This window comes from Sebastes fasciatus, chromosome 15 (assembly GCF_043250625.1).
Source record: "Sebastes fasciatus isolate fSebFas1 chromosome 15, fSebFas1.pri, whole genome shotgun sequence".
Classification (NCBI taxonomy): domain Eukaryota; kingdom Metazoa; phylum Chordata; class Actinopteri; order Perciformes; family Sebastidae; genus Sebastes; species Sebastes fasciatus.
In genome coordinates, this window is record NC_133809.1 from 20,045,805 (window position 1) to 20,070,240 (window position 24,436).

At 40.8% G+C, this 24,436-nt stretch overlaps 4 protein-coding genes across 7 annotated transcripts in view; 2 read left to right on the forward strand and 2 right to left on the reverse strand.

Moving 5' to 3' along the window:
* The first annotated feature begins 82 nt into the window (after positions 1–82).
* On the forward strand, positions 83–4,566 carry pld4 (phospholipase D family member 4). The gene is made up of 11 exons (XM_074661284.1): positions 83–191; positions 338–412; positions 515–666; positions 1,562–1,745; positions 1,847–1,967; positions 2,087–2,214; positions 2,300–2,500; positions 2,682–2,821; positions 2,908–3,073; positions 3,166–3,262; positions 3,416–4,566. The coding sequence occupies exons 2-11, from the start codon at positions 362–364 to the stop codon at positions 3,613–3,615; spliced, it is 1,440 nt and encodes a 479-aa protein (XP_074517385.1). The 5' UTR covers positions 83–191; positions 338–361; the 3' UTR covers positions 3,616–4,566.
* Positions 4,567–6,900: 2,334 nt separating this feature from the next.
* Positions 6,901–9,751, forward strand: srp14 (signal recognition particle 14). Its single transcript, XM_074660418.1, has 5 exons — positions 6,901–7,057; positions 8,042–8,114; positions 8,227–8,339; positions 8,434–8,466; positions 8,648–9,751. Exons 1-5 carry the CDS (start codon positions 7,034–7,036, stop codon positions 8,735–8,737), a joined length of 333 nt encoding a protein of 110 aa, XP_074516519.1. The 5' UTR covers positions 6,901–7,033; the 3' UTR covers positions 8,738–9,751.
* Positions 9,286–18,243, reverse strand: xgb (x globin). Its single transcript, XM_074660417.1, has 5 exons — positions 17,825–18,243; positions 14,846–14,953; positions 12,533–12,653; positions 12,182–12,262; positions 9,286–10,033 (listed from the first exon to the last, which is right to left on the reverse strand). The coding sequence occupies exons 1-5, from the start codon at positions 18,004–18,006 to the stop codon at positions 9,914–9,916; spliced, it is 612 nt and encodes a 203-aa protein (XP_074516518.1). The 5' UTR covers positions 18,007–18,243; the 3' UTR covers positions 9,286–9,913.
* A 1,574-nt stretch (positions 18,244–19,817) lies between these two features.
* LOC141783784 (pleckstrin homology domain-containing family G member 3-like) overlaps positions 19,818–24,436 on the reverse strand; it is a 39,023-nt gene continuing 34,404 nt past the window's right edge. For all 4 annotated transcript variants that reach the window (XM_074661286.1, XM_074661287.1, XM_074661285.1 and 1 more), the window contains 3 exons: positions 23,724–23,840; positions 21,391–22,831; positions 19,818–21,293 (listed from right to left, as the gene is read on the reverse strand). In XM_074661286.1, the coding sequence (XP_074517387.1) occupies positions 20,614–21,293; positions 21,391–22,831; positions 23,724–23,840 (2,238 nt within the window). In that variant the 3' untranslated portion in view covers positions 19,818–20,613. The remainder of the gene's footprint in view (positions 21,294–21,390; positions 22,832–23,723; positions 23,841–24,436) is intronic.

Genomic DNA, 24,436 nt, shown 5'->3' on the forward strand with positions numbered 1-24,436 from the left:
TCACTACATTTTCTGTTTTTTATTCCTGAGCAAATGCATGTCTCAAAACCTGAATTGAAAGTAAAAACAGGAACTGTGCTATGATATATTCAGTAGCAGAGATATCACTTCAGCTCAGTTTCAGATGACAGCTGGAGGGGCAGAAGCAGTTGGGGATCTTTCTAGTGGAAAATTATCTGCAGCTGCTTTGTGTAAGTCGCTTTTGCTTTCAATTCTTTAGAAACCAAAATTCATCTTTAAACTGCAAAATGATGAGTTCTGTCTTTAATGTGGTCGGATTAGTAGAGGGTTTATTTTCTGTCTGGGACGATAATTTCCTGCTTTTGAACATTAATAGGTGAGGGGAACTTGAAAAGAAAAAATGACCCATTCGTATAGCAGACTTCATGACGGTTATGTTTCAAACAAAAGGGTAGGACTCCATCAAATATTTCCCAAGTTATTCACTATGTTTTGGTGTGATACATTGTTCTTATTCCTGGACTTGTTTTTCTATCAACCTTCATGTTGTTAGAGGTCGACCAGCTGTGTGGTGTTAGCTGTGGCTCTGGGCTGTCTGACAGTCCTGGGGATCCTGCTCGCCATCGTTGTGTTGAAAAGACCACCGCCCCCCAAAGATCATGAGACACTTCCTCAGGAACCTGGTGGGAGCATGGACCAGTGCAGGTAATCCCACTGAAGACATATATACTGTATAGTTACATAAGTGTTAGTTGATGGCTGAATAATAACTCTACATTTGCTTTTATTCAAGAAAAACTGGATCAAAGTATATTTGATATCTGAGATACAGTTTAACATGTTAAAGTGTCATCGCCAGGAAATTTGAGACTCAAACCCACAGTAGGCAGAATGTTTTTGGCATCATTCCATAATAACATTTCAGCATATTGTAATTCAAGTGCTCTGAGAGAAAACTACACTTCTGCACCTCCGGCTAATGGGCGGTGCTTGGTATTTCCTCAATTTATCTCAACATGGCTGCCGGGTCACAAACTTTCTCATTTTACAGCTAAACGGTACACTACAAGATGATTCTGAAAACATTTGAGGCGGGAAATGGGCATTACAGTAACAGAATATTATTCATATTTGATCAGAGCTGCCTAGTTTGATCGTTTGACCGGAGTTTGCGAGTGATTGACAGCTGCTCAGAGATGGCAGGCTGTAGCTCAGCTCTGATTGGTTGTTTTCCTCCGGAGGACACAGAGGCACATTATAGTTTTCAGATTACCTGTCTCCTGCACTACTGTCTGGATATAGTGAACGTTTTATAAAAATAACTTTTTAATCATATTTGCTCCAATTCCACCAACTGCAGCTTTAACTGAAAATGTATTTTATTAATAGCAATGATTCATTTTAGACCTATGTAATGATACAGATTAGATCTCTATCATACAACTTCTGTTTTTAATGTTAAATGCAGTGTACTGTGCAGTAAACTAATGAATTATTTTCCTCTTTATAGCTTTATCTATTTACTATTCTCTAAATTGTAATTTTCCTCAGTTTCGTTTCCAGAGAACTCCCTCAGCAGATGTCTTTGTTTATCTCTTAGCATGGCACTGGTGGAGAGCATCCCTCAACATGTGAAGTATGCAGCCAATGTAACGCTTGGGATCCCTCTGGAAAAGGTCTGGAAAGATCTTATCTCCATGGCAACGGACCAAGTGGATGTGTCCTCTTTCTACTGGACTTTAACTGGGGAGGACATTAACGTTCACACTGCCTCTGACATACCTGTGAGTTATCAACTGAAACAGAACGAAACATGGAAACATACACATCAAATCTTTGTTAAATATGTTGTTTGTGGAAAATACTGCAAGTCTGTTCTCTGCAGGGACGGGACATCCTGAAAGAACTTCAAGACCTGCCCTCCAGGAATGTAACCGTCCGAGTGGTGACCAGTGTTCCCACCGTTAGAAATAACTCCACAGATTTAAAGATCTTAAAAGAGAAAGGTTTGGAAGTGACTCCCCTGTTCTTGTTCTCTACATTCACTGCAGTATGTTTTGTATTTTGTGATGCATTGTTTGCACAAACTTCACTTAACCGCAGTCTCCTCTTTGGTTGTCTGTAGGAGTCCAGGTGAGGGAGGTGAACTTTGGGCGCTTGACAAGGGGCGTCCTTCACAGCAAGTTCTGGATTGTTGACAGAAAACACGTGTTTATTGGAAGCGCAAACATGGACTGGAGGGCTCTTACACAGGTAAACACCTAAAATCTACAAATACAGAGGATTATTTTACACCTTAAAACACTGCAACAATTTCATAATTCACTTTTGTGTGTAGGTGAAGGAACTGGGAGTAGTCGTCTACAATTGCTCCAGTTTAGCAAAGGACCTGCATAAGATTTTCCAGTCCTACTGGGTGATGGGACAGTCGAACAGCTCCCTGCCACAGCCCTGGCCTGCAAAGTATGACACTGCCATAAACAACCATCACCCCCTGCTGGTGAAAACTGATAATGTCTCCAGCAGGCTGTACCTGACAGTGAGTTCCTATAGTTTCAATTCCTTTTTACAGGACACTGTAATTCTGATGGATAAAGGGCTGTTGTCTCTATTTACACAGAAGTGAACACACAGTGTGTGTATTACAGTTTCAGCCACCTCCGAACCTCAAACTGTTACCTCATGGAAGTCAGTATTGTTCAATATTTGTGTTTTCCCAGGGTTCTCCACCATCATTCTGTCCTCCATCGAGGACTCAGGACCTGGAGGCTATTCTCTCCATCATCTCAGAGGCCCGATACTATGTCGATGTAGCCGTCATGGACTACTTCCCCACCACACGATTTGAGAGGCCTCAGAGGTGACCCACAAAAGAAACCATTCGTTTCTAAACTATTCGCCTCTTTTGTTTTATTTACTCACTTTTGAATTCTTTTAATTGAACAGGTACTGGCCTTTCATCGATGACGCCATCAGGACGGCCGCATTCGAGAGGAGGGTTAAGATGCGGATGCTGATCAGCTGTGGGCGGGACTCTGATCCAGCCATGCTGCCCTTCCTGCAGTCTCTAGCCTCAATGGACAGCCCTCACCAGAATATCAGCATCCAGATAGTAAGTGAAATGAATGCATCTGCTGGGGGGTAAAAACACAGATCTTCGCCTCTGAATTTCTTTTTTTTTATTGTGCATCATTTGCTTTACAGAAAATGTACATTGTGCCTGTTGGAAACCAGTCTGATTTTCCATATACCAGAGTCAACCACAATAAATACATGGTGACTGATCAAGTAGCCTACATCGGTGAGTGACAGATTATCTTCAGGGTTTTTATTTCCACACATTTACTGTAGAGTTTAAACCCAGTAAAGTATGTGTGCATTCATGTGTTGAGGAGTCGGTTTGTTGCATGTGAATTGATTAATAATTGTCCAGATAACGTTGTTTGTCTCTTAGGTACCTCCAATTGGTCAGGGGACTACTTTCTGACCACAGCTGGAGTGGGTCTGGTGATTTCCCAGCAGGCTCCTCACCCGATATGGAAGACCAAGGCCCTGCAGGGTCAGCTCAGGGCAGTCTTTGAGAGAGACTGGAACTCTGAGTTTGCTGTGAACCTTGCTGACCTGGGGCATCACCCAGACTGTGCACTATCATGATGACACAAACTCTTTTTATAAAAGTTACACATACATATATTTAACCATTATGTTTATGTTGCTGTTTTTATATAATCTTTGTCCAAATCAGCAGTTTTGGTGGATTTTTCCATGTTATGAATGAGAAAAACAATATAAATCATATTCTTTAAAGTGAATGTGCGCTGAAGTGAGGTTAAAGTGGATATTTTTTATAAATGAAGCCTTGACATCAATAGTTAAAGCAGGGGGGCGGCAACCTTTTTGATATGGAGTGGCATTTTTTTATTTTTGCTAATCAGTGTACCAAGTCAGTACTAGCCGATCAGAAGCAGAGTAGGGCGGGTCTTTGCGGAATGTGGGTGGGAAAAATATCTGTCCAGCTAACGTAAATTACTGGCTGCGTAACTACCAATGGCTGTGAAAGAAGTATTTTGGGAGAGGGCACTTAAACTTTTCCAAAAAAATCTCTTGCACACTTATTGCTAGTGTGCCATTAGTTAAGCTACCATAAGGTTGCCCACCCCTGGTATAAGCCATACCAGCTGTAATGCATCTGTACCTAGAAATGTTTTATTGAGTTATCATTTATGTGGTGGGTGTTTAGTGTTTATATACTGTATAAATATATATGGTTAATATACTTTATAATGTCATCCAAACTATTGCATTGATTTTGACATTGTCCTCATGCAGCTTGGGGAAAGCAATTACAAGATTTCATAACCGATGATATAGTCTCCAACTTTAAGATTTGTTACAAAATTCACTATTCGGTTTGTTCATTTTTTATATAGAAAAATAAGCAATATAAAATGTACATTGGCACAATCTCCTTAGCAAACATCAAGAAAGCTGCTAAAATGATTGATATGTGCTCCCTTTTTGCTGCTGTAAAGACATTGAAAAGACATGATTTCTTTTCTGATGAAGCCCGTCTTGTTTCTCTAAATAAAGTTGGAATTAATAAAACAACCTCCCCGTATCCAGATATGTAGCTGCATAAAACCTGGGTCAACTTCCATGTATCTACTTGTCAAAGGATTCTGATTGATTGACTTCATTTTCGACATAATATACTATGACTTTTTTTTTACATAATATACGATGACTTTTTTCAATATACTATACTATGACTTCTTTATGACTTATGACCACACTGAGCTATCTGACTGATTACACTGATGTAGTGTTTCTTTTTGTATTTGAATTCTTCATTTGAAGTTAGACCTCAAAACTCACAGTGTCACATAAGGATCAAACTCACAACCTCAAGTATGCCAACCAGATATTTCAGAGCTATTTCATATGATACTCTAGAACAATGTTTCTATGTGTATTTTACTTTTCCATTCGTGTGGTAGTATGTCAAAGAAAGTAATAAAATGTCGAAAAAAACTCATGAAAAAAAAAAAAATGTTATACTATAGTATGTCGGAACTAAAGTCATAGTATAGTATGTCAAAAAAAGTAAAATAAGTCAAAGTATAGTATGTAGAAAAACGTCATGAAAAAGAGTATAGTATGCTGAAAAATGTCATAGTATAATATGTTGGAAAAAAGTAATAGGATAGTATGTCGAAAAAAAGTCATAGTATAGCATGTCAAAAAAAGTAACAAAATATTCATAGTATAGAATGTCGAAAAAAGTAATACAAAAGTCATAGTATAGTATGTCGGAAAAAAAGTCATGGTATAGTGTATTGAAAAAAAAGTCATAGTATAGTCTGTGGAAGACAAGTCATAGTATAGTATTTGGAAAAAAACGTCACAGTATAGTATGTCCCTGACTCCCCTCTGTCTGTCTGACTCCCCTCAGAATAATGTATATTATTGGATTATACTTATTGATGCATTAATGTGTTCATCACTTTAATGTTGCAGCTGGCAAAGGTGGAACTCATTTTAATGACTTTATATACTGCTGGGTAGTTTAATCTATAATAATACATCATTTATTCGTTGATTATATTTTGTATTAATAATCTGAATCTGTAAAATTATTAAATCAATGTAGTGGAGTAAAAAGTACAATATTTCCCTCTGAGGATGTAGTGGAGTAGAAGTATCAGAACATGGAAATACTCAAGTAAAGTACAAGTACCTCAAAATTGTACTTAAGTACAGTACTTGAGTAAATGCACCTAGTTACTTTCCACCACTGAGTACATGTTATACTGTTGTGTTTTTCTAAGCATTCTTTACTGCTCCTGTTGGAATAAAATAATTGTTTATTATTTTAATCAGAATCAGAATCAGAATTGTGTTTATTGCCAGGTGCAAGAGATTTACAATAGGAATTTGCTTTGGTTATGTTGGTGCAAATCAAACAGTATAATAACAAAAGAATAGATAAAAACGTTAAAATAAAATAAGAATAAAAGAAAATTTGAAATTCTACCAATATACAATATACAAAATAAGCAATAAACACAATGTAAACAGATAGTGCAAATATTGCCGGAGTGCAAACAATCAGGTATCATAGGGAGAGAGAGGGATACACTAGGGGATGGTATTTAGAGTGTATGAAAGAGGGGGAGAGCCAGTGTCGGCGGGGCAGTGTGTGTGTGAGGGAGAGAGTCACAGGGAGGCAGAGGGGCTGTTCAGGAGCCCCACTGCCATGGGGAAAAAACTGTTTTTATGGCGTGAGGTTTTGGTCCTGATGGACCTTAACCTCCTGCCAGATGGCAGAGTCTGAAATAGATGGTGTCCAGGATGGGAGGGGTCGGCCACAATCTTCCCTGCCCTCCTTAATAACTAAAATAATGATTGAACTGAAAAGTAGTAATGTGTTTTTGAAACCTTCACTTTTTTGCATTAAATCATACCGGTATGTTTGCTGCACAGGTCTTAATGGCACTTTGGCTTTAATGGGGAAAGGAACAGTGACAAGTGTGGGGATTGTGGTGTTAAAGACAATGTGGAGCATATCCTAAATCAATGTAAAAAGTATGAGGCTGAAAGAAAAAGACTACAAGACCAAGTCAGAGAGGAGGGATGGGATTGGGATCTGATGGGGATACTGGGAACAGAGGCTGAGGGGGTTGAAGGCACCAGGAAGGCATTATTGATGTTCTTAAGAGACACAGGATTGGTGGATAGAATTTAAGAGTAGGAGTAAAGAGCAAATGACATGATGTTACACACTCTTGTACAGTAGGTGGTGGTATGCACCTTAAAGTTGGTTGCGATCCGCCAGAAACTGAGAGAAGAAGAAGAAAAGGTATGTTTGCTGAAATTGCTTGGATGTGGCACAGCCCTACCTAGAAACACTTCCCCCAGCAGCCACCTGCATCCCTCCTCCCTGCCTGCAGGCGGCGCTGTGAGTAACCACAGCGAGGCTTTAGGGCGGAGCTCCGGCGGCTGTAGTACGTGTGCTTCACAGCTTCACACACAGCAGCAGTTAGCAGCTAATGCTAAAGCTGGAGCAGGAATCATGGTGCTGCTTGAAAACGACTCGGTAAGAACAACTAAAGAACATATTGTGAATAACTATGATTGGTCGAAGTTATTGATTATAAACTATAAATGTTCACTGTCAGATAAACTCAACTTTACACCAGCTGGTCGACACACCGACTCACTAGCCAGCATGCTAACAGGCTAGCTGTGTTAATGCTGAGCCTAAACAGGCTGATATGTGCTTCAGTGATTGTACTTAATGGCACATTAAGAGTCTTAAACTGGCTTTTGTAACGTTAGGTTTTGTAGAAGTGGTTATTATCTGGTATATAGACACCAATATAGTCAAACTTGGACTGTAGTTAGCACTCAGTCATCATTTCAAGACAGCTAAAGCACACTAAAGTCACGTTAAACAACACATTAGTATAGTAAGTTCAGCTTACCAGGGTCTTTTTGCAGTTTTACACTTGCCAGATTATTAGGTGGTGTTACTCTTAGCTATAACTAATGCAGTCTAACACAAAAGGCTGAAATGTTCCCCACATTAAGGAGGGTAGGCTATAAATTAGAAACACCTTTCAGTGTGGGCCAATCTCCTTCATGAAGATTGAGTTTGTTGCAGTTGTGTTGTATAAGACTGCTTTAGTTTAGGCAAGGTGTACCTAATGAAATGAGTGTATATAATCAGTCCATGTCAGTGGAAAGCATTTCTGACATGTTGAATCTTAGTGTTTTTGTTATTTTTTGTTTATTTGTTTTGCACAATTTAAGACTATACAACATAAAGAAAAAATAAATGAATAATATACATTGCAGGAAGAGGCAAAAAAAAAACACTGGGCTTATCTGAAGCCTCCACCTAGAGACAAGAATATAAAGAAATAATATGACTACATAATAGTGATAACAAACAATTAGGACAAGATATATACAGTATATAGTGCTGCAAATGCAGCCCCAAACATTATTGATCATTTGGACAGGACTGTTATTATATAGTTGTTGGTGCATTAGTAATTGTTTTTGCTCCTTTGTCCAGTTTCTCACAGAGCTCACACGGCTGTTCCAGAAGTGCAGAACATCTGGCAGTGTTGTCATCACGCTAAAGAAATGTAAGCTCCTGAGTTTTGACAATTATCATTCAAGTTTAATCAGGAAGTGAGGCTATGAGTTTCACTTTCAACATCTAAGTAACTGGAATGGGGATGTATTTCTTGTTTCCAGATGACGGGAGGACCAAGCCAGCGCCCCGAAAGGGCCACACAGAGTCATTTGAACCATCAGACAACAAATGTCTCATCAGAGCATCCGAGGGCAAGAAGAAAATCAGCACAGTGGTGAGCTTACTGTGTTTACTATGTTTTTATGTTTGATCTTAACTATCTGATATTTTTGCTGTTAATGCTGAAATCTCATTTCTTGCTATTTCAGGTCAGCACCAAAGAAGTAATCAAGTTTCAGATGGTAGGTTGAGCTTGTTTTGTGTTTCAATTTCAGTGTTATTTGTAAGCTATTGCTATGGGTCCCTGTATGCAAATTTTCTTGATTAGGTCTCCTTGATGTTATTAAAACTATCTTTTGTTTCATAGTAGTCTAGCTTTTATAAATGAGCTGTGACAACTTAATCATAAACTCCTCTTTGCAGGCATACTCCAACCTCCTTAGAGCTCACATGGACGGACTTAAGAAGAAAGATAAGAAAAGCAAAAGCAAGAAAACCAAAGCCACCCAATGAGCAACAGACTCTTTAACATAACCATGGGTACCTAAACTGGCCTGTACGATCAGAGGGAACGGGAAAGGCCCGACTCAGCTTTCTACCCACTCACCTGAGGCCTCAGAATCACTGTTCATCCACCCGGCGACTGCTTTGATATTACACCATTGTTTGCATGGTAATGTCTCATCCCTGGCAGTTCGGTGCCATCGGCGATCTGGAACAGAAAACCTGAGGATTTCTCGTAACTCGTACAGGACGACGAAGCAAGTCTACTTTATTGAATCTCCACCATTTCTGCTTCGGATCCAGGTCCACAACAGCCGTGTCACCCCTGGAGCCAAATCCATGGAGCCCAATGATTACCTGCCTTTCATACTATTTAATTGTTAGAGTCCATATTTATGTTATATTCACAGCTGACCTGTGCTGCCATGTTTCAATTTGACTGTCTCGAGAAGAATTGGAATTTCTTTTCTCTTTTTTTTTTAAATAATTAAATAAGCAATGAATTTACTGCAGAGTTGCTTTGAAACACAGAACAAAATCAAATCAGATTTGATGTGTTTTTTTTTTTTTTAAACCAGTTTTACTGTATTAAGCTTAATATTGGAGATGAAAATTTACTTTATCCTATGTTTTTAATTTACCTCCTGAAGTACAATAATATTATTTTTGTTTTGAATCAATGTTTCATACCAAGCTGTCAAACTGGCCGTCTTAAAATGTTAAACACCAATAAAATGTCTAGTTTCAGTAAATGTGGGTAATTAAAATAAAAAAAAGATTTCAGAACATGACACAAAATGTTAAAAGTTGGAGAATTTACTGAAAGACATGTTTGAGTTATGAATACAGAAAGTATTGGCTGTAATTCTAATGTCATTTCTGTTAATCACAATTACAAGGCAGGTTTAACCACAGCCGGTATATTTTGTCAGCCATTTGTATCATGTTCCCAGGACCCTCACCTCATGGAAGAGGACTGCAGCAGAATTTAAGTTCAGAAATAAAGTGCGTTGTGGAAAGTCACTGCAAGTTTATTTTTGTCCATTGTGATAAAATAGCAAACAATGACTGCGGTAAACACGAGAGATGTAGAAAAGGAGACAGTAAATACACTATATACATGAACACATTACTGTGCCGTACAGGTAATAACAGTCTTGAGTTGCGGTCGAGAGAAGAAGTGTCTCATAACGCCGTGTTCCTCTTGTCTGGTCTTTCCTTTGGGGAGACTGCGAGGTGGCGCTGTCTGTCGCTCTCCTCCAGGAATCCCTGCTTCATTAGGCCGGTCACAAACTGGAACATGGTCTGGATTACAAACAGAACACATTGGACTGGGTCAGGGGCCCCATAGGTGAAGGACATTCATATTCTTTCAACAACGTTTTGAAGAGGAAGGGAATACGTGTTATTTTGTAAAGTTGCTGCTCTATTGCCTTCTCATGTGTGTCCTGTGCTTGATTATCCAGCCAGGGCTTTTAGAACTACAGTTTGTCTTTGTGTGAATCGGTGCTATTAGATGTTGTTTGGCTTTCCAGAAAAATACGCACCAAATTTGGAGGGGAGAATATGCAACAGGGAAGGTTTGCTGTGTAGCTCACTTATGGAAATCTTGATCAATATGAAACATTTGAATTAACCAGTTACTTTGAGAAAGCATGGGAGACGAGAAAAACAGCCCTTTATTGGGATAAACTTTAGGCTCGTAGCACTTGGTGTACAATTTCTTAGAAACTTTTCACATCAAGACTATAGACGTACACATAATGGATGTTTTGGATTTGTATATGTGCCATATTTTTTTGGCATTTGATAAATAGTGGAGTTTTGTACTTAGAGCTGTAACGATTAATTGATTAGTTGTCAACTAATAAAAAAATCACCAACTATTTTGAGTAATTTTTGTAAGAGAAAAAAAAATCTAAATTCTCTGATTCCAGCTTTTTAAATGTGAATATCTTCTGGTTTCTTCTATGACAGTAAACATTTGAGGGCAACATCTTTGCTTTGGGAAACTGATAGAAAATGGGGAAAAATGTCAGACACTTTATAGACCACACAACTAATCGATTGATCGAGAAAGTAATCAACAATGAAAATAATCATTAATTGCAGACAAAGAAATAAAATAAAGACTGACTAACTTCAACCACTAGAGGACAGTAGAGGTCAATTAAAGCAGAAAGATGTACAGAATTGTGAACATGAATGTTGTTGAACTTAAAGGGACTATTTGTAACTTTGTACGCGCATAAATGTAGCGGGTCGTCACACATGCACGCTCGCATATGCGCGTACCCTCCTCCTCTGCCTGCTCTCCTTCACTCAGACAGCTCAGCTCGCTCCACCTCTAGACGTGAACGCGCGCTCACTCCTCACTGCAGAAGAGTTAGTTTAGCTCTGAGAATATCTAGTGAATGCACAGGGGACGTTTGTGCAGAAATAACTGCTGCAGCTCCTCCAGACCAACAGAGGCTTTCCGTGTCTTGTGAAGGGACCGAGCTGTGCAGAGAGTTACGTTGTCTTCTTGTTACCGACCGGGTGCCGGTGTCTCCTCTGCTCTCTCCGGCTGCGGGCGGAGAGAGCAGGGAGACATGCTGCAGAGCCCCGCTGCCTCAGCCTGCACTCAGGCAGGAAAAGCCAACACTAGGATCAGATCTAAATCATGTTCATGGAGAGACCTTCGTCTGGTCAGCTAACATTACTGCCAAGCAGCTGAAATATAGAGTGATATTGTGCTTTTAGCTGACGTGTGTCGCCTCACTGTTTTGAGCAATGCTCGTTCAGGTATTTTGAGAGCGAGCAAGCGCGAGCCCGACGCTGACTTTCGTTGATTTCACGGCCACAGGTGTCGCTGTTAAGAAGCATTTCTGAAAGTTACAAATAGTCCCTTTAAATTTTATTATCGAAAAATAAAACGTGAAGCTACACACATAACCTAAAAACCTAAAAAGTGCACATAATTGCTCATTAAAATATCTTTTATCTTAGATATGTGTTTTGCCACAAGTGAATAATGTCTTAAATTTTGTGACGCCTCCGCGGTCCGTTGCCAGTAAGGTCTACACTAAAACTAAAGTCACTGAAGGAGAGAGACTGTGTATAAATACTGAGCAGCAACAGCATTATTCAAGCATCTCTGTATTAAGGGATGTTGAAGTGACATAACATGATGTGACAGAGCCATGTTCCTTTCTCTCAATATGCTCATGTATGGTTCAGTGAGACGTAAATCCCTCATCAGTCAAGCTTGTGTTGCACCGGGTTCCATCTTGACATGATACTTGGCGCATTAAAGAGACGTGCAGAACTCTGACGCTCCGCCGCTACCGCTGACATGCTGATTGCACACATTAAGCCTATTTCACAAGGCATTTTTACCCAGAATGAGGCAAAGGTCTCTGATTAACACCCACATAAGGAGACTTAGGGTCACACAATGGCACTCCTCCTTACCTTCCATGCCTCCTCCAGCTCAGGCGTCCACCTCTCCTTCAGGATGGGCTGCACGGCACAGATGAATTCAGCTCCGACGTACTGGAAAAATAATGATGTGAGATACTTACAGATATGCCTGATAGGTAACTGATAGGATGATATCCAGTTGGTGCGTCACTCCATTATCATTATAGTTATCTGCAAGTGTAGGTGTGTGTTTCCATTTTGCCGTTTTGGGTCCAGTCTCAGTATAATGGTGAGTCTGATAAAGAGCTACAGTATCAGTTGAATACGTGTAGTCCTCTGTAAACAAAGCAGCATCACAAAAACACACTGTGCTAAGCTCTGTTGGGATCATTGGGGTCTTACACTGTAGTACTTAGGTGGGGCGTTGTAATTAAAATGGCTTTTTCCCAGCTCCAGAGCCAGAGCTTCCAGTCTCTCCAGCTGATCCAGTCTAGCCACGCTTTTCTCAATAAAAGACATCACCCTGAAAGAGATGGAGACAAAAAGACACCCAGTCTGATTGATTCACCAGTTAATGGTGACTTAGCAGTAGGCGACTATGAACTGATACATCTCCACTGTAGAGAGAAGTGTGAGACTCTTCTGTGTTGAAAGGCTGCACGGTGACATTTTGCAGTTTCACAACCTCAAATACAAGATAAACTCAATCTACAGCTCACACTTGATGATGCAAAATTGCATGATGCTTTATCCCCCTCCCCCTGAAAACATGTTTTATTTCCCCCTGCACAAAACACCACAGGATCAATTTCCTTTGTTGCATTTGCAAATGTGTCCGCCATCGCTGCGGAGTGTGTGCGTGACTGTTTTGAAGATGAATATGGAACAAAGGGTTAGAGTTGGTTTAGCTCTCTCTTCCCTCTGTCTCGCTGCCGCCGTGGACATTTGTACTAATGTCCCTGAGTGTGGGCTGAAGGGCCATTTGGCCTTATCGCTGAATTTAAGAGCAGCCGGTTCACGCTGGGATGCATAACATATTTTGTCTGTGCGTCGTTGCTGCGATGCCACGCTAGCCTCTGTACCTTCAGGTCCTCAGGCAGTAATTGGCTGCTTTGGCCTTGTGCATAGAGGAACACAGAGAGGCCTGATGTACCATGGAAACAATAGACAAGTGGCTGTGATAGATGCTACAAGCTCTGTCTGCAGCAGAGTGGTTATAATGATACGACTACCTGAGACGCTTTGCTCTGCCACTTATCTTGTGAATTGTGTCTTGCACCGTACTGTGTGCAACATGGTTTTATCGGTAAAAAGACGAGTCCGGTGTTATTATGTATTTTTCCCATGAAAAGACCAAAACAATAATGCATTGTATCCAATAATGAGTATTGCCTGTAGCTGAAGCCTGATATTTCTCTGTGCTATGATGCACCTTTGTTGTCCATAAGCTATTAAAAACACATCGATGAGCCACACTGTTTTTCCCTTCAATAGCGATGAACATGGTTGTTGTAGTTTTATTTTGAGTCAGTTGCAAATACAATATCCTGCTACCTCACTAGAGCAGTGATTCCCAACCAGGGGTACTTGGTTACTGGGTTACCTGGAATACTTGTGGAGTGGCTCTGATCATCTGAAAAAGTGGACATTTTCTTAAAATAGTATCCACATATTTGTATTAAGGAGGAAAATACAATCAGGATTACAAATTGGTGTAATCTAACAAGGTTAGGAATCACTGCACAAGAGCAACAAACATGTATTCATCCGTAGCTGAAAATAGTCTTTCCAAAAATGCACAATTTACACCGGTTTAAGTAACGTTTGCTAAAAACTGCATTGCCCAGGTGTTTTAGGAAATTACTGAGCCTTATTTTAAAATGAAACTATACATCAGTGAGCTGTTTTTAAAGATCTTAAGTAGGAACCAACGGGCGACTGGGTGCCTCAGACATGGTAGGGAATTATGTATTAAGAGATGGACTAATGCATTGTTGGTTTTGGTCTTTTCATGACAACTAGAAAATATATAATAATGCCAGCTGTGTCCTTTTTTTGCATAGCAACAGCTGATCATCATGACAGAAGCCAATGAATGAATGTCACACTTGTCACACTGATCTTTTAGTGTAAGCAAGACAAGAGGGTGCGGGATATCAATATTCTCTTGTGCCCAGTGTGCAGTACTCTGCTACGCTATCATTGGCTGGTTTGTTCAGTTTTGATCTGGATGATGCCGATGTGTTTTTGTTAAAGGGGACCTGTTATGCTTTTGTGCTTTTTCCCTTTTCTTTAGTGTATTATATTGTTTTTTTGTGCATGTACAAGGTCTGCAAAGTTACAAAGTCCAGGCCAAAGGGAGTTCCTCTTCCCCACAGAAACACTGCTCCTAAACTGTCTGAAACACCTCGCTTGAAGTCCCACCTTTTCTTTTATAATGTGGTGATGTCACCAAGTAACACATTTTGCCTAGCGGCTAGTTTGACACACCCTCAATCAAAGCTAGATAGAGCAGAGCTGGAGCGGAGTCTGAAGAGTTTGGTTCAGTTGACCAATCATAACAGTGTGGGCCAGCTGACCAATCAGAGCAGACTAGGCTTTTTGAGAGGGCAGGAGCTCAAATAGAGCGTTTCAGAGGTGCCGAAGCACAGCCAGTGTGAGAAAAATTTTGTTTTGCATAATAGGTCCCCTTTAAGTGCAGAGTTGGTGACTGACCGTAGGCCGTGTGCCCTGAGCTCCCGGCTGGTCCGCAACCTCTCCAGGTCCTCCACGTCTCGGAACAGGAAGAAGACATCCTTGCATTCGGGATGGGTCTCAAACAACCTGTTACCAAGACAACGACAGTACATGCCTGTCATATTTATTCCAAGACCAAAACAAGTTTCCCTACTAACATGACACAGAGTCACACAACTGTAACCCTGTATTCACAGTGCTGAGCACGAATGTGCATGTTTCAGCTCATCAACATGGCGATTAGAGGCTTCTCTCTCTCATCCTCCAGCGATTCTCTCACTTTGAACAGAGATCTGATTGTGATTTTCTGATCTTATTCTGTTTCTTCTTATCATCACGGCTTCGGTTTTTACACCCAACAGCCGCAATCAGTAACAGGCCATGGTGGATCTAACAGTTTGTTATCCAGGCCAACGCATAACCCTCTCTTTCCACCCGGAGCTGTGATGAGCCACCCTGTTAAGTCCCAGTTAAATGGAGCCACTGATCCTGATAAAGTTTTGCTTTTCTGATTAACCTCAATCAATTTCCTTAAACAGAGAGTTTAAGCATGCTGCCATCCAATCAGAGAGCCTCTCAGTCTCCAGCTGAGCTACCTGTGATTAGTCACGCTGCCAGAATACACAGTCGCCTTGTCTGGATGTGAGCTGTGTTGTGCTCACTATGAGGTACGGTAACTGCGTTTTCAGTATCGGTGGGAAGGAAAGGAAAAAAATATATAATGATGGCAGAAAACACGAGCATATAGCTTTATAAATTAAACGAACGGGGACTTGAGCTGATAGCAAAGTAAACCACAAAGGATTACATATATATGTAATATAATATAATATAATATAATATATATAAATATATATAAATAAATAAAAGCATATATACACACACATATATACAGTATATGAACATTTGTGAACTCTAACACTGATCATTAATAATACATTATCATTTAAAACACTTGTGGGTGTGGCAGGTCAAACAGAAACGTATTCTATTTTCTGTTTGTTGTTGTTATTTCCCATGACCTCGAGCACTGCTAGTGAAAGGGGGAAAAAACATGTTTGTAAACCTGAAATACAGAACAGAGTCCTCATGAATAAATACATTAGATGTCTGAAACGTGTGCCTTGCTTGATAGATAGATTGATGGACTGAGGTGGTGGAAGAGGTGTTACATAAGTCTACTTCATTCACATGTCTGCTTGTTTTATATTTGTGTAACCCCAGAGTTTGGCTCATTATTTTAATTGAACTATGTTGCAACTGGAGTGCAAGACAATATAAGCAGGCAGTGGAAATGTTCTGTGCTTCTGTTTCAATAACTTCACTAAATGAGGAATATTCAGGCTCCGTTCTCAATTTACGCTTGATTGAATGACAAACTCAACGTGTAACGCTACAGTGTTTGAGCTCTGGTGTAAGTGGCTGTGAAAATTGCTCCCTCACTACCTCCTGCTCTCCAGCTTCATTGATCGGAGAAACAGGCAAATTGGCTGCTTTTTTCCCCCACTGTCGACACAGCATTGTAATGTTCTCTTTTTGGCGTGCGTGCAAATATGCAGTGCATATGCAGACAATGTTGCTCTATATGGCTCAAGTGGAATTTTAATTGGGGCTGTTCAGAGGCTGTATTCATAACTATTTTGGCACTGGTGAATAGAGCCCATATAAGTCTCTTATTTGGTATAAATTGGACAGAGGAACATCCCCTTGCCTAGGAAAATTTGTTAAATTACGAGCAAGAACATAATGCAAAACAGGAGATCCATATTTGCTGTTTTACTGTAACAATTACTGTTCAGTACAGGGCCTGACAGCCGGGGGGCGCTGGGGTGGCCCTGACCCACAAGAGGCCCATGAATTTCCAGGCTAATTGGTAAGGTCAATCTCTTCAACTGTTAAGGTCACCCAGGGGACACATGGCATTAATTCGGCTTCTAGCCTTGTGCCCGATCGTCTCTTTACTGTAGATGCCGCAGCCTGAATCTTTTATCACCATACACTTTCATTTGTTTTATTTCCCTGCTAAAGGACAAAGATGTTTTCCCAGACGCAGGTCATAATCCTAATTGATAAAATGCACTTTCCTTATGGCTCATGCCTTTAATTGTATAGCACTACGGCAGGCCTGTGGCTGTGTATCATTATGTTATGTCGTTAAGATGTGATATGAAGTGATAAGAGGGGAAGACGGGGTATTCTGCTCTGAGCTCTGAATGAAAAGCTGTGGGTAAGAGCGGAAGGATGTGGTGAGGAGGTGGAAGGATGCTGGATGTTCACTTTGCGGCCTGTAAAGCTCAGGCATCTCGTCTTCTTCACATGCGGATAAGAAGGCCTTCTGCACACCTCTTTGTTTCTTGGGCCAAAAGGTCAGAGTTTGGTAATTTAATTTTTTGTCCACCTGTAACTGTGGCTTGTGGATTCTAAAAAATCTATCAGCCACTCAATAGATTACCATTGGGTTTTTTGTCTGGTGAGTGAAGCAAATCTAGCAGCCACTTGCATATTTTACCAGCTTTTGGTAAAATGGGTGTTGCTGATTTCCAACCCTGATAAGAACACTAAGGTTTCACTAAGCTGTCTGATGAGGTTACACTGAAAATGTGCTCCTTTGCTGTGCAGTATAATCAAGAGAATGAGCCATTTAGACACACATGATGAAAAAAAGTTGGACCTATTCTGTGTCGTTCACAATATTTAGGCTATATTTAGCAAATTATTATATCCACAGAATCGTGTCTTAAATAAAAAGATATATATCAAATGTCTGCAGGGAATCAGTGTTTATAAAAGCTACTCAGAGTGACTCGGTAATACTTAGTGACACTAACATTCCTGATCCTATTACCTTCACATTATCCTCCTATACCTTCTAATCAGCCAACTAGACCAATTATCTCTTTCATTTTCAGTTATCTGACCAACACAGGGAAAAGTACAGAAAATGCTCAAACATCCTACCTGACAAACATAATAATCCCAACTTTGGCTATATCGTCCCGGATAACTTTCCATGAGTCCTTGATCATCTGGATCTGCTCCTCACTGGGAGGCTCACCACCACCACCATCAGCTGCAGCATCCTCTGTAGTCTTCTCTCCAAACTCTGCTTTGGCTGCCAGACCTGATATTGCGCAGCCCATTTCTTCATACAAAAGAAAAATATACAATTATGTTTTTGCGCACAATCTAGGAAGAACAAAAAAACGAAGGTTAATTGATTTTGTGCCAGGGGAAATCTGAGGATGATGCTGGCATCTGCGTCTCCAACTGCGTCTTGAACTAAAAGCTTCTGGTCGGTATCACGGATTGGTGTCAAGTCAGCAAACAGACAGTCAAGATGCTAGTTCTGGTGGTTCAAAATAAAAGCCCTCTTTCACGAGAACACTATTGCGCTTTTATGTTGAAGGATGGCCCTGTTGACATAAATACATACAAACATGTGGTCACCTTATACTACTGCCACCAGCTGCTCCAGTCTCATCCTGATAGCAACTCTGTTGCCTGAAATATATGAATTATTTCTTTTTTTAAATATTTGTGAGAGTTACAAGTTCTTTTAACATGGTCATGGAGCATATATATATATATATTGTATATTTGTATTCTGGGGGTATCCTTCCTATGCAGAGGGTAGTTTAGTTTATTTATTGACTACACTGAGGGCGTTTTATATTTTAATAATTGATTTATTTATTGTGTTGAGTTGAATGTTCTACTTATTTTGTACTGTAATTACCTTGTGCCTTTTCTACCTTTTTTTAATTTTCTTAAAGCTGACTCGGTGTAAACTGCTCAGAATTCCAATGTACTTATAGGTGCAAATGGCAAATAAAACTCTTGAATCTTGAATTTAAGATTAAAGTACACTGATCAAGTCTCTCACCTGTCTATGATTAGTAATTAAACATTAACCCGTTGTGTTTTCTTGACACTGGCTTTACTTCCTCATGATTTGGGGTCCCATAGAGCTCAATTCTGTATGTGTAAATAATAATAATAATAATAACTAAAGTGGTGACCCCCTCCGTTTGTCACAAACTGGGCTTGCATGTTTTATAAAAGGTGACAAAATATATAAAAGTAATGAAATATTCTATGTACTACATGTTATATGCATGTGAAAATACTAATTGTTTAATTGGCCATAGCAGACTTCTGAAACATGTCAAGTTAAAAAATCATATTTAGAAGCAATTCTCATAAAATAATAGCACACGTAATAATAAAAGCTGATAAAACAATGTTATGCATGTTTTTTTGAGGACCCAGACATTCATTAAATAAATCTTATTTTTAGTCACACATGTAACTTCATGCTCAGAGCATGTCATTTTATGACTGATGATCTTGCAGATGCAGTAGTTTAGTTTAGAGGGGCTACTTGATCCTCATTTCAGAATATGCACCCAACAGTTACTGTATACGATAGTCTTGACTCTCTTATGTAGTCTTATATAAATATGGAAACATTCTTTATTAAATCTAGCCAGTGGATCATGGGAGTTGTAGATAAAACTAGCTGGGATGGATATTACGGTTGGGTTATATGGCCAAAATCTTCTATCGCGATATAGGTCATTTCATATCTCGATAACGATATATGTCACGATATAGCATGTTTTCTGGTAATTTAATAAATATAGTCTATATAAAATAAACACATGGTAAAGCCTATTTCTGTATACTCCTGTGTGAATTAAATACCTGACAAATGAAAAGTACTGAGTATTTTCTCATTTTAAGAACCAGAGTGCAAAATGAACAATTTTAAGTGAAATTATAGAGTTTAAATAAATAAATATAGCCCATGTCAAGATAGAAAACAATATAGAAAAATATATACGATAGACATTTCAATATCGTTTTGACGATATGTATCCTCATATTGCCCAGCCCTGATGGATGTACTGTATTTGAGATGCATGACAGGGTAAAGAGGGGGACCTATGTGGACACTTGCCATTTCTGTTTTTATTGAAAATATGGGAAACTTCAAGTATGAAACAATATTTTCTGGAATGGAAAAGTAAAAAGGGTTTGCTACAGGTCAGTATTTACATGAGGCCAATCTCTCCCAAATATACAGTTTCATAAATAATATTAAAGAAAATATACAACTTATTGAGGAAAAATAAAGCTCCAGTGATGCAGTATGTGAAAACAGTTTTAGAAGCAGCTACAGTAAACGTGGAAGCAAATCGCTGCTGTGACCACATGCATTAAAGTCAACAAATGTTAAAGGGAAACTCTCTTTGGTGTACGGTCAGACACAGCTCTCTCGTCAATGACACTTTAGCTCCTTTTTGCTTTCCCCTGAAACTCCAGCTGACAGTTTACATGGTTAAATGATGCTATAGTGGTTATAGCAAAAATCACCAACAGTGAAATAGATGCATATAATAATAATAATAATAATAATAAAGTAGAACCTAATCTTCAATTGATAGCGGGGACTATATACAAATTTTTACATTAACTTGTATTGTACAGTGCAGACAAATACCCAATGTACAAATATTGCAATACTACTTTTTAAAGACAATATGCTTTCCCCTCATGGCCTTCACCAATGACCAATAATATCCCTTTATGTTTCACTGGTCATCATCACCGTGTCCCCTATAAGTGCAGACAACAGGTTGCATTCTTCTGGGTGGAAAAAGGGACGTTGAGAAGCATCAGGTAGCTGGCAGATACTGTTTCCACGTGATAGTCCCTGATAATACAAATGTACATAATTCACATGTTCATGAGCTTGTGGTTAAGCTCTGGAACTTCTCTCGTAAGCTTTTCACTAGATTACTTTCCGTCATTTTCCCTGACCCCGGGGCAGCAGACTTTGTGGCACCGTCTAGACCCTCCTGCAGAACGTTGTCCCCGTCTTTGCCAGTTTCTTTTGTTATCAGAGACACCTGACTGGCTGTGTAGCAGCTCCTCATAGGTTCCTGAAGGTTCTGTACTTCGTGGAGGGGAAGAGAGCCAAGCATGTGGTCCAAGGAGCTCCACCTGCACAGCAGGGGCTGAAGCTGGGGCTGGGCCCAGTCCTCTACCACAGGACACATTTCTTTGTATACCGTTTCAGACTGTGTCCTCGGACAGTCTGTCGGAGCTTCGTGAAGGTCAGAGGAGCTGTTGTACTTCTGTGAGCAGCCGTTACACTTGTTCGTACAGCACTCCAGCATCCCGTTTGGGACCGTGCAGCTGTGGGTTAGTTTTGACGAGCGGGAGGTGTCTGTGTATTTGTTGCGCAGCTCGTGTACGTCAGGCCAGTGGAAGGTCTCGGTCTCCGTCGGCGGGCTTTGTGGGCAGGTAGCTGTGCTATGGGCGCTGGCTCCAGAGCTGGAGGTCTGGACCGGACTTGGAGAACGCTCTTCGTGGATGATCGACTGATCGCAAGCGTTCAAGGGCAACCTCAGGTTGGGTTTACCTGCACACACAACAAAAAAACAAATGAATGCTTTTCAGTTTTCTCCATACATGAACTAAAGAGGTAGGTTACTGCAAAAGAAAGCAGTCCTATTTACCCTTTTTCCTCGATTGCACCCTCTCCTCGTGGACAGCAGGCAAACTCTTGAAGCCCTGTTGACTTGCTCTTTCTCGGTTCCTCTGCCAGACTAACGGTCTGTTATTTTTGATGCGCTGACTGTACTGACGAGCCAGTTGGAACACCTTGTTTTTCATTTTTCCCATGTCTTGTAGTATCTGGTCCTCGTCCATACTGTTTCGGAAGCTAATGATCTTGGGCAGTTGGCCGTGGTCGACGTGGCTCTTGTCTTGAGAGGTAGAGTCCTGACAGGATCCCCCCTCCACTGCTGGAGAAGTTGTGGTGGATGATGAGAAGGAGGAGCCATCAGAGGCTGTGCTTATTTCAGACTCTTCTATAATAGGAAGTTGCTGCTTACTGGTTTTATCATCTGAGATGTCTGAGCTGATGTCCTGTGTTGCTTCTAATCTTGAGTCATTAAGTTCCTCCTCTGCAATCTGCAGGACTTCATGGCTTTCCGCCACCATTTCCATGTCTTGCCAAACCTTGAGCATGTCTGATGAGGGTCTGAACTCTTCTTCTGTGGTAGAGGCATCCATCATGCTCTGAGGTCTAGCCTTGTCTTCTACTGGTCTCTGTGGTTCAGTCTTTTGATGAGTGTTAGTGTTTCGACTCTTTTCCAAGCCGGGAAGGTCAAACACAGACCAGGAGGTGGGGCGGTTCCGAGAGATGCCTTTCCGCTGAACAGGGTCGGCCTGCTCCTTAGGAACACTGTTAAGCTGTCGGCTCAGGTGCCGGACCAGACCTGCTGGGATATAGGAGAGGCTCTCCCTGCGCTTGATGCTAAAGTCAGCATCTTCGTGCTCAGCGTCCTCGTAGTATGTTCTGATCTTGCAGATGAGGAGGCGATCTTGTTTAGACAGAGTGGACCTGAGTTGCCCTTCAATGAGGGCGTTCAGTGCAGGATCGTGTGCAGGCGTTGACGGATTAGCCTCTGAGGTCACCTGTGGTTCTGGGGAAGAGCTGACCAACGTTTGAGTCTGTTGCTCTAAGTCCATGCAAGCCAAGGGGCTTTTGAAGACGTCATTATCTATTGAGGGTGAGGGGCAGGCGAAGGCCTCCAAGTCCTCCACATGGCTGCTCCGTCTGGACAGTGTCCTGTGCTCAGCTATCACACTTGCCTGGTCCAACACAGAGGAAGGTAGGATGCTTTTATTGTCTGAAAGCACCTCTTCTTCCTCCTCTGAGAGCTCCCCGTTCGTCAGGACACTCGTCTCCTCCACTTGGAGAACAGAGGTATCGCTCTCCCCTTCTTCTTCCTCTCCCGTTTCTCTTGAGGTATCCTGAGATTCTGGGGTGTCGGCTTCTTGTTGAAAATGGTAGACGGGAGACTCGGGCCACTGGGAGTCATGCACCTCCTGCTGATCGCTCTTCTTCGCTTCAGGGACACAGCCTAGAGGGTACAGCTCCTCCACGTTGACCTGAAACATGATAGGAGTGTTTGCAAAGTGGGATGTAATGAGTAAAAGAGACTTTATGATGGCAAGCACTCTCTGTTACCCATTAACATAATGGACGTAGGCAGTTTGATCTAAAGCACAATTTATGATGCGTGTCTCATCTTATGAGGCCCACTTGAGCTTTATTACAGCGACCCATTTCTATGTACAATTATGAAACTGCGGTAAAAAATTAAGGAGACATTGTGATTGTATTTGCAGCTTGGTTGCTAAGGACTCCTTGTTGGACCATTTCTGTCACACTTGGAGAGTTAAACGGTGAACACTGCGATGTCTGCGGCTCTGTTCACAGTGCCGATATCACCCTAGTCGGCCATTAATCTAAATTTGTTTCCAGGTATTGCCTGCCTCTTTTTGGAAGTGCCGGCAATTGCAAAAAAAGTGCAGCTTGGAGCTGTGTGGTGGAGATAAGGTTAGGAACCTACACTCTGCTCAGATGCAGGAGGAGCTGTTTCGCAAATCTACCGTGAGAATATAGGTAAAAAACTGCTCCATGTCGCCTTTCTTCTGCTGACCGCAGAACAGCAGTGTGCGTGTGTGGCATTTTAATATCCAGGACTACAAATAAACATCAGACACTAATATCGCTCCAGGCACGTTTTCAAATAGGCCTCAGAGAAATGCTGTGCTCATGACAAAGAACACTTGCTGAAATGTCTATGCGGTACTGAATCGGCTCACTCTCATTCAGACTATGTAACAACAGCAAATAGTTCATAGTCAAAAAACTAAGTAATACTAAGGGCATGAGGATAGATGGGCATTCACTGTGAATAAATGTCACATGCGGCCTCAGACACGTGTGGAAATGAATGAATGCGTCTATAAATCTATATAAGGCTTTATCAAATACCTGTGTGGCGAGAGTTTCTTTTACAGCCACATCCACATGTTGTTCCTCCTGCCTGTGAGTTTCTACCTCCTCTGTCGCCATAGTTTTCAGTTCAGCCGCATCTTTGATCTGATCATCCTGAAAGAGCAAAACGGGGCATTAAAACCGAGAGTTTTTATTCTAAATCACCCTAGAGGGTCACACTGTGAGGCAGCGTGAAGCAGATGAATCTGTCACAGTGGGGCAAACATTTCCGAGAGACTTAATGTGTTTTAAGGTCAGCCACTGCGATGGTTAGAATAAAAGTCTTCCTCTTCAAATGACTAGTATTCATTCATATTCAGAATCAATACTGGTATAACAATTAACCTTAACAAAGACTTTCTCCTTTCTGAATATTCAGAGGGGAAATGTGATTAGGAAATATGATTATCAAAGAGCAAGGCTTTTGCTATTATAATGATCATTTAATTAGATGGCTACATTAACCTTTGAAGTCAAACAACATTTAACAGGGTGCGTTAAGCCACTGGTTTAAATGCAAATGCGGGCACGGTTCCAAACAGCATGAGCATCAACATCAATCATATCCCAGAAAACACAATTATGAAACACAGCACACCGTAACTACACGGAGGAGGAAAACATACAATCAGAGGAGAATGGTGCATGCACAGTGGGATGACCTCCAAAACCAAACAATAAAAGCAAAAGGCATGAATCAAGTTTGACTT